The 10,667-nt window shown below is 36.8% G+C and overlaps 1 protein-coding gene across 1 annotated transcript in view; it reads right to left on the reverse strand.

Moving 5' to 3' along the window:
• Positions 1-6,405: 6,405 nt before the first annotated feature.
• ccdc186 (coiled-coil domain containing 186) overlaps positions 6,406-10,667 on the reverse strand; it is a 36,123-nt gene continuing 31,861 nt past the window's right edge. The window contains exon 16 of the mRNA XM_015390513.1: positions 6,406-8,433. Coding sequence (XP_015245999.1) covers positions 8,350-8,433 — 84 coding nt within the window. The 3' untranslated portion in view covers positions 6,406-8,349. The remainder of the gene's footprint in view (positions 8,434-10,667) is intronic.

The raw sequence follows: 10,667 nt of genomic DNA on the forward strand, positions 1-10,667 counted from the left end.
CCTTTTGTTTTTTCAAAAAGTTACTCAATTAAATGTAACTAAATAAATGTAACTAGTTACCACCTACCTCTGTCACAGCCAATATTAATTATCAGTATTAAAGCCAAACCATTATAGAAAATGACCTAAGACAATAGCTATCAGTGTAAAAACTAGAAATTCAGAAGATCAACTCTCAAGCACAGCGGTAGCATCATCATGCAAAGGCCCCCAATGCAATGACAGAGCAGAATAAACTGAAGAAAAGCAAAACAACTTGCATTTTATTTTAGTTAGTTTCAAATTTGCTGTTAAATAGTAAAAACTTGGTCACAACTGGATGTTCAAATAGTTCTATAATCCCTGAAAAACGCCACACCTGGCTGTAGATTATAGAAAGCAGATTAGCATTAAACCTCTACAATGAAACTGACATCGGCAACCATATTGAAAATATCTAAATTATGCCTTGCAAGGAAACCAAGCAACATAAATGAACTAAATATCAGTTGCTAGAATTATATTAGAACTGGTTTTAAGGCAATGAGAACATTAATAACCCCCGCAATACATATGATTATCTAGTGAGAAGAGATGAAACCTGGATAACTTGGACTTGGTGGGGATAAGAGATAATTCAATAATATAAGCTATAAGCTATTATAATTCTAGCTTCTACATCAAGTTCTTTAACAAAGTAGGAAAATTACTCTACTTTAAGTTAATTTGAGTGAAATTAGAGAGAGAGGGAGATATGAAAAAAAAAGTTTTACTTCTTCATACTCCTTTTCAGACAATTTACATTAATCAATGTCATTTCTTTATATGCCTGTATATACCGACAGATTTATTTGGTGGAGGGTTTTGTATCTATTTAAGTCAAAGCGAATTTAGTTGTTTGGAAATTTGTGTTTGGTTGATGTTGACTAGTCTTTTTTGTGTGTATTTTGTTGATTCATTTATTGTTGTTTGTCAGAAAATGTCTGAAATAAATTCCTATTCATTCATTCAAACTAAAATATTTTTAACAAAATAAAAACTTGTCTATATGATTAGTATGCATATATTATAAGCTAATTTAAAAACTTCAAAGTTATTGCTTTGAGAAGTAAAGTCTGTTTCTTCCGCCTCTTTTAAGCAGCAAAGCCAAAATCCCTCCTGCAGTCAAAAAAAAAAAAAACTGGATCTTTGTCATGCCTTAACCTCCTCACATCCAGCATTGACAGAAGGCTTTTACTTGTCAGTCCTCGACACAACAGACAGGGGACATTTTCCAGACGCACCCAGAAAGAAAGTGCTTTGGTTGCTGTTTCAACTTGCCTTGATCTTGTTTTTTAAACTGTGTCCTTACCGGCGAGGTTCAAACAAAGAGCAACAGGCGCTGCTTTGTGTTTGAGCCAATGTTGTTCTGAGAAGCTGTCAAAATCAGGGACGGCGATAAAACCTTTTTTTTATCCATAACAAATCTGCATAAAGACGACTACGGTTTGTTAATGTGTCCCAGATGTGTTGGATAAAAGTGTCTTAGTTTGCATCTGAGAGTGATATTCAATCAAAGCCTTACCAAGAGGTTCCATATGAGAGGCTGGATTTTTCTGGAGGCACAGACCAGATGGTCACGTGAATATACTTAATTAAAAGGACCTATTTTAGACCATGGAGTTACATAAGACAGAAGGTAAAATGGGCAGTGATAATGTTCAATATGATGCTCCATTTGCAGGCCTGAGGCTGTAAGCTTGTAAGTTTTTAAAGGTGGACTGCAGTAAACTGAATAGGCACACAGCAATCGGACAAGGCTGTTATCTGTGTTCCTCAGAGCTGCTATCATGCTCCTAGCTTTGGCCCAAAGGACACAGTCAATGCTTTATAAATTCAAGGGTGGTCAACTTAGCTGATAGGGGGGCTCATCCGGGCTAAAAATAGCCTGCCAGTACCCACTGGCCTGAATTGGAGATTTAAACCCACTGCCCGCTGCTGGCTGTGTGGAAAATGCTAAGATTTCAAAGACGTGACAAGAATCCATAAGGAAGCAAATTTCTCCTTCTTTTCAATGAGGTTGTTTTTGAGGAGACAGGTGCTATCATTTGGTGCGGAGGTGGGGTTTTTTTTTTTTTTATGTCTGCACAGATTCATCTGTGGGAAAAGAGGAATAAATGAAGCAGCAGCATGATGGTGAATTTCGACGTGAGCAGATTGACGCAGTGACTAATTGTATTGTTCACCAAAATTGCTCCGGATGCTGCTGTTCTGATGGAAAACAACAGGCAGGGCGGGGGGGTGCAGTCCTGCGTGGATGGAGGTTGGATAAATGCTTTTCTTTAAATTCTTGACAAATGTTGCTTTTGCATTCTTCAGCTTTCGCCTGATAAATCGCACCAATATCCTTGGGATTGATGATGAATTCATCTCGGATGTACGATGTTGTATAGTGTATTTATATCCATCAGAATTCAATATGATTTGGTACTTTTGAACAAAAATTAACAGGTTTCATTAGGATTTTGTGTGATAGACCAACAAGTAATGCATAATTGACACACAGATAATTGGTTTTCAAAATAACACTTCAAATAACAATTTTAGCACCAAATGAAAACTGCCCACATATATTTAGCACTGTTGCTTAATGGGAGCCGCTTGTAAAGATAAGAAGTCAAAAATTAGGAGCAATATTTATAGCTACTTAGCATTTTTAAAGAGAAAAATAAAGAGGATATTTTTTTTCTCAAGCTACATTTTATTCGATTAAAAAATACCTATGGAAATCAGGACTTTATGGAAAACCCCTGTGGCTACAATTACAGCTAAAGGTCTTTTAGGATGTGTCTGAAACTGTTCTGCGGATTTCAGTATTTAAACTACCCCAATTGGGTCATTAGTCATAAATATGCTTTAATGTAAATCCTTTCATTTTAAGTCTGGCTTTATTCTTACGGTCAATTGTCCTGTTGGCAGGTTCCCATCAGGAGCTTCCATGCTCCTGCTAAAGCCTTTACATGGAAGCTTGGTGTGTCGTCCTGTGATGGCTTGGCGACCTGTCCAGTTTGCTGGTGCCTGTCTTCAATCTAATCATTGGAGACTGTGCTACAACCCTGCAGGAATAACTGGATATTGTCAATGGATAGATCATCCTGCCTTGCCTATTTGTTTTAAATCTGTCTTTTTCAACCCTGGTCCTCAAGGCACACTGCCCTGCATGTTTTAGATGTTTCCCAGCTTTCACACACCTGTTATCAATTGATAGCAGATTATCAGGCTTTGCTGAACTGCAATCATCTGAATCAGGTGTGTTGAAGCTCAGAAACATCCAAAAACATGCAGAGCAGTGTGCCTTGAGGACCAGGGTTGAAAAACACTGCTTTAAATGACCCAAAAACAATTTGGAAAGGATAGTTAGCTGAAGAAACAATCTGGTTTTGAAGCTACAATTACAGTAAAATCATTAGAAAACTGTTGTTTTTATTTGAGGAGCTGAACAGCTGCTCTGACTGACCTCAGATTCCGCTGCTTTTAAAGTAAGATGTACGACTAAGAGAAGTCAGCAGGACGAAGGGGTTATACCGTAGCTTATTTTATTACGGTACCTGATTTACCCTTAACGTCATGCATTATAAAAGAAAACCCGAGGAACAAACGTTAAGTCAGCATCTGTAGCCACGCAGGTCAAAAAGAACAAGCAGCAAGATAAGACTCATCTCCTTTTATTCCCTGGAAACACAAACACTGTCCAGAATCATTAATTTATTTACACACATCTCATCATTTTACAGGACATATTTACAAATGCATATATTATAATCACAGCTTGAGTATTCCACCAAAGAGGAACCGGGCAATCGTTGCAGCACATTAGACATCAGATTAAATTTTTTCTTCTTTTTATTTTTTAACTTTGACAGATCAGCACATACTAAACAGCATTTCTTCATACTCAGTGAAACACGACTTCAGATCCAAAGCTGGAACACATTAATCTTTGACCAGTGAGTAACCAGCATGGTTATTTTTAGGGTTTGGGGGGCAATCTGACAAAGCTCGTTAGAATACCGTAACACCAGGAGTGACATCAGGTTTCAATTGCCTGCTTGTTTACAAACTGATCCAGTTCGGTAAAAAGCATGATCTGATTCAGTAGTCTCATCAGAAGCACTTGCTGCTGTAGCAGCTCCGTGACCTCGATGGTATGACTTTCAGCTCTATCTTTATTCACATAGCGGTGCACTTTTTTTGTACAGCCTCAGGGGTGAATGACCACAGGATCTGCCTGCAACCATTCAAGCCCCTTTATAACAAGAAAAGCGAATAAAAGGCAGGCTTATCTTCTGTGGCGGGCGGCAGCAAATGAGATCAGATGAAGTGAGAGGAAACGGAGCATTGTGTGACAGAGTTGCTCTTTAACCTTCTACTTGAAGGGTTTGGATATTTGAGCTAAGTATGCTTTAGGTATCTGGCTGACTCTGAAAAGGGAAAAAAATGGCTTTGATGGTTCCTCTAACAAGCCTAGGCGGCTAGAGGATGTCCAAAGAGCAGGAGAGGTTAACGAAGGCACCACATGCAGAACTTTTAATATTCAAATTCGCAGACAAAGAAAGGGAGAAACAAAACACCAGCAGGTTCTCTGAAGAAAATGTAAAGTGTAGGAATGGAACTGCATTGCACTTTGTCCCTGGATATTTTTTCCTTGAATTGCCTGAGCTCCTGCTACTAAACCCCTGCTCTTTCATTCTTCTTCTACTGATCTGACTCCATGCTACAGAAAAAGGAGTGTATAAAATGATCTGTTTTCCAACTAAAATCACTTCCTAAATGGAGTGCAAAGACACTTTTCTGTATCCAAGGTCTAAAAAAAAAAAAGGGATGCTTACAGTTCAAAAAAGAAGAGATCTCAATAAGTAATTTTTCCTTAAAATAACTGAATGTTTTCTTGAATTGAGGATCTAAGTCAGAGACTTTTCAAATGGAACAAGACAATCTAAATTTAAAATAATAAATAATTGCATTGTCTTATTTCAATTGTATATTATCTAATTATCTTATTTTAAGAGTAAAAAATCTCATTCCATTGGAAAAAAATCTTATTTACCTGCTCAAATTAAGGCTAAATAAAAAATTTTTTGCAGTGTAAAATGCCACAAAACATTTCAGATTCTTAATACATGAAGATGGGTTGTTTCTAAAAGGGGTAATTATAACCCAGACAGAAAACAAAATATGAGTATTAATCACTGCAGCTCTGTTTAAAGGTTAAAGGCAGTCAATAACTTTACTTTTAGTTACATCACAATTGGCTTGTGCTGGAGGCTAAAGCTAACAGCTTGTGTGAGAGGCGTCTTTATCAAAGCGGACCAACATCTTTACCGAAATAAAATATCATACTGGTTAAGATCAATGTGATCAATATTACTAACCATGTAATGGATGATGTGAATAAATTGGCTAATATTCACAAAGGAAATGGAAATAGCAGAGGTTTTGACATAAATGACCTTCCTGTATAGATCAAATACCTTTGTTTTTCTTTTACAGCTACTGTAGAAACATCATAGGTGGAATTTCAAAGTTTGCTAGGATTTATTTGCAAATCAAACACAAATATATTCAAAGTAATGTATTGGAATTAGTAATCCTTTCACCCAGCTAACATACTAGCTCCCTATTGTGGAACAAGCCACCAAGCCCAACAGTAACTGCTACACTGTAAAAAAAACTAAAAAAACAAAAAAAAAACAAAAAAAAACAAAAACGTGTTACTTTAACACCAACAGAGTTGAATATAACTCTGTGCCAGATAACTTTTGGTCCCACTCTGAATTACTGTCAAATTTACTCTATAGCCAGTGTCAACTTTTCTATTTTTACTCATTTTAGTGTCAAAAATCACGAGGACCTCTCTGAGACTGGCAGGTAATTGACACCATATAGAGTAAAAGTTACACTGCATGGCTGTCAATTTTATCACCGACTATTAACTCCGAGATTTACAATCAGTATAGTTTTAAATACTCTATTTAGAGTAAAACTAGTTTAATATGAATTTTTAACAACCATTTTTCACTGTGTATTATAGTTGCATATGAATTATAATAATGTGCTAAAACAGTGTAAATATATATTTTTTTGGGGGGGTATGACATTTTAGATTTGATTACAAGGTAAGGTGTGATGAGAAAACCACAGCTTTCTCCTTTAAAATTTGAACTTTTAGTGATCGTTATGTTAATGTTTCCAAATTAACGTTGTAGGAAACACGTAATTTCCAACCTCCTGATGTTTTACCATTTTAATGCAAACTAGATGATTGCTAATGTGGCGGAGCAATGACTGCTTATTAAAAAAAAAAATCATAAACTTTCCCTTAAACATTGCGGTACTTGTAATACTAAGGTGCCTTTAGTTATTGAAAGTTTGAGTTTCATTATCTTTCATTTAACTTTGCATGTAAATGACGAACCAATGCAAACATTAGGATAGTTTGAGAAAGTATAAAAAACTATTGAGTCATTGATATTGGAGTTTGAAGGTATAAGTCTTGCAGTAGTGAGGATAACCAAGACCAAAGATAAAGATCCATTGTGCATTCATTAAGCACAATTTGTGTCACCAAGGCTTTGAGTTTGTGTCACTTTTGGCGTAAACCTGTTCAGCATGTGTTTGTATTCGAATAATGGGTTTAAAATTTAGTTTTCTATTGCAGGACAGGGGAAAATCACTTTTGTTGTCAAGTTTTATTCTAGATTTTATTCCCGACTGGAGAAACAGCTGTAGTCACAATCTATTAGTGTTTCCAATTGGTCAGATAATTATCAGTTATATTGATTAAAGACTGTTAGTTGGAACCACTTCAGGTGGGATCTCGGCAGAGACTTGGCACCCAGAAACCATCAAATAAATAAATTATAGAGTCATAAAGCAGCATGGATAAATATTAGATCAACATTTTGAATTTTCTTCTTTAGCCACTGTAATGCTAACTAGACGGTTACTAATGTGACGGAGTGATGACTGCTTATATAACCTTTGAACAAAGCTTCAAAATTTCTAAACTTTCCCTTAAGAACAATAAACTAGATAGAAAAAAAATCATCCTGATAATAAAAACTAAAACACATATGTATGAAATAAGAAAATATATTAGATTAATTCAAAGGAAGAAAAAAAAAATACATTCAGTGTGGCAAAATTTAAGACCAGCTGTACAATTCAAACCCCTCGTAAGAAATTACATTTAATCTGAGACTAACTCAAAGTTAATGCAGCTGAAGAGCAGGTGGCGTTATGCTGTCGGCTACAGGGAAACATTACAAAGATGCTTCATGAAATCGAGCACCTGTGCCTTACAGACGGGCGGCTTCGCTGATGAGAGTCAGCTCGCGCCGCCGGCTCGGCCGTAAGTGCTGCTCAGGGCGAGGAAAAAAGAAAACAAACAGAAGCAAAATGCAGCAGAGGAAAACTGGCTGCCCTAAAGCCGGGGCCGACCTCTCCTTTGTTGTAGTTTTGCTTCAAACGTCCAGCTGAAGAGTCAAAATATATCTGATGTTCTGGAATACTGCCCATGATCTTTTAAGTTTATTTTCTTTCAGGATTCCTACACATCTTTCTTGACTATAGAGAAAAATCCAGAATTAATGTCTCAAGTTTCTTTCCTTCGGATTCATTTTGATATTTAAAACAAGTTTATTTTCTATGACTGACATTTCTAAAAATAGCAGGCTTTTATTTATGGAAACTGGAAATAAAATAAACAGGAAGGAAGAAAGGACACATGGAGGAAACGTGCAAAGGAGGGAGGAAAGAGAGGACGTAGACACCATGAAAGAGGTGAGGTAGGAGGAAGTAAAGGAAGACAAAGGTGAAAATATACGAAAAAATCTAGAGAAAGAAGCAGAAAGGAAAAAATAAATAAATGAGGAAAATAAGAGTGGGACATTGAATAAAATCTAAAAATGAATATTTTTCCCTCCTTCCTTTTTAGACCTGGAAATCAATAATAAAAAAAAAAAAGCAGAATTTTACCAAAATGCATAGGAACCCTGGATTGTTTTTACTGGCAGTTTCCAAAGAGGTTTCTCTAAACATTCACAATACTGCCTCGAGATAGTTCAAGTCTGAAGCGATAATCCCAAAGAGTTTCTCTTGGCATTCTTTAGGGAGAAAAATGTGGGCCGTAGGAAAAGTTCTTCTGTCAGGTTCTATAAATAGAGGTGGCACAATGCGGATGGAGTAGCAACTGTTCAAGTAAGCTCAGACATTTCCTCCGATTGGACGGAAACGGTTCAAGAGGTCCCACATCTCACTGGCACTTACGACGTACTATCTGCTCCTTCATTTGTCGGGAATAGAAACAGAAGTTGCTCAAGGAGTTCATTTTTACTTCTTCCGGACTCCGTCTTCTGGACTCTTCTGCTGCTTTATGAGTTTTTCAATCTCAGATCCCAGAGTCTGCAGATTCTCCTGCACAAGACACACAAATAAAGAAAAAGGTAGAAAATACAAACATTAAGCAGAGACATTTTCTGCACTTTTTGTTTTACATAGAAGGTGTTTTTGTTATTTAATGTCACTGCTTTTGTCTTGTTGTCATGTTTTTGTGCTTCTAGTGAGTGTTTCATATCATTACTTCCAATCGTTGACGGTTCTTTGGCTGGAAAAGAAGATACTCTCCCGCATTCTAACAATTGGTGCTTTAATCCAGGCTCTTGTGCAGGGAGCCTGGAAGTTTGACACAACAGGAAGCTGATTGGCTGCGAAATGTGAAAATATTTATCAGAGCTTTAGCCCACATCCTTTTTACAGAGCAAACAGACAAACGCTGTGAAAGCTGTGACAATGCGTGTAGACAGGATGGTGACATGCTCTGAAAGTGTGGGCGCGATGGAAGCCAGAGGAGGGGCGGGCATTCTTCTGACCAGGGCTCTATTTTAACTTTGTCTGCAGAGCTGCTGTTGATGTAAAGCTGTGATGAATACCTCAATATCACAGCTCTGTTGAAAACGAAACTGTCATTTTATTTTTCTCCACTTTCCTCTTTTCTTTATTGTGATATTTTACCAACAAGACGATCAAAAACAAAGCGTTTATATGATGGCTATCCATTCTGTCCATGTAAAGTTTTCCGTACTACTGATCAGATGCGTGACTTTCCATTCATAACAGGAACAAAAAAATATGTTTCCTTCACACAAAAATACTGGTTTATTGATTGAATTTTATTGATCTCACATTGGAGAACGTTATTTCTGCATTGGGGAGCAGGGGGGGTTTAATGTCTTGCTCAGGGACCCAGAGTGGCAGTCTGTGGGAGTGGGACCTGAACTCAGAACTTCAGGATTCCAAGCTCTATGCCCTAACCACTAGGCCACCTCTACCCTTACATCTCATCACATCATAACCAACAACATTTCCATTTAGGGCGAGTTAATCTGATAGATTAACACATTGTGCAGCTTAATTCCAGCTAGATTAACATGATGCAAACTGTTAAAAAAAACTGAATTCAGAAGAATGAACAGCTAAAGTGTTTTCAGATTAAAAAGAGGACATTTACTGGACTGGACTTTGACTAGGCCTCTTTAATACATGAATATGCTTTGATCTAAACTATTCTGCGGTTCCTTTAATAACCTAACCCTGCTTTAAACTTTCACACCACTTTATGCCAGACCCTCCCTAAAGTTTTCCTTGGTCATCATGATGCAGTTGGTTCACTAACGCTCTCCTGCAAACCTCTGAGGAGCCTCACAGAACAGCTTAATGTGGAGGTTAAACATCATAGAGGTGGATTAGTCATACTAATGACTTCTGAAGGCAGTTAATTGCACTGGGTGGCATCTAGGGATTTCTGAGTGAACAGGGCCTAAATAATAATGCAGGTAGGTTTTTTTATTTTATTTTATACAGAAAATCAATGTAAAATTTATTTTAAATGCCACTAACAATAACACACCATTTTGTGTTGGTTTATTAAATACAATTCTTTATAATAATAAAAAAGAAAAAACTCAAAATAAGTTGAATGAGAGGAGGAAAAAAGAACAAAGTTAAAGGGAAAAATACTGTTTAGAAACAGACAGAAAAATACTGTTTAGAAACAGACAATCTGCTTAATTGAAGCAGGATTGGTTTGAATCTAAAAGTAAAGCTCCAACATAAGGTTTCTTTTGCAAAGAAGGAAAACTGCTCTGTAATCCAGAATTGAATGAGCAAAAGAAAACCCAACTAAATGAAGGATGATAGCATACAGACGCTCTGATTACGGAGTCATTCGGAGTCAGTCCGGTTTAAAAATTGATGAGATGTGCTGAATGCTCCGGAAAAGAAACAAACCCAAACATAAAATAGAGAGAGAAAAAAAACAAAAAAAACATTTGAGCATTATTCTCTGAAATGTTGACAGATCCTGCTGTCCGCTGAATTTCAAAATGCGACCCTCTGCCCTGAGAATTAATCCTTTCTTCTTTTATCTTTGGTTTTCTGAAAAGCCGTTTTAAATTTGCTTCTGACCACGATAAGTTAGGACACTAATGGCTTCATTCATCTTCGACACTATTCAGTCATTCTCACGTTGGTCACTTGGCTGATAATGCACCTCAAGCTTCACTCAGACGTGTGTCTTAATAGTGATTTAAAAAACCGCGAATAATGAATAACGTTCATTATTTAAAGCAGATAAAAACTGCTCACTATGC

The sequence above is a fragment of the Cyprinodon variegatus genome, unplaced genomic scaffold (genome assembly GCF_000732505.1).
Source record: "Cyprinodon variegatus isolate N-32 unplaced genomic scaffold, C_variegatus-1.0 Scaffold502, whole genome shotgun sequence".
NCBI lineage: Eukaryota > Metazoa > Chordata > Actinopteri > Cyprinodontiformes > Cyprinodontidae > Cyprinodon > Cyprinodon variegatus.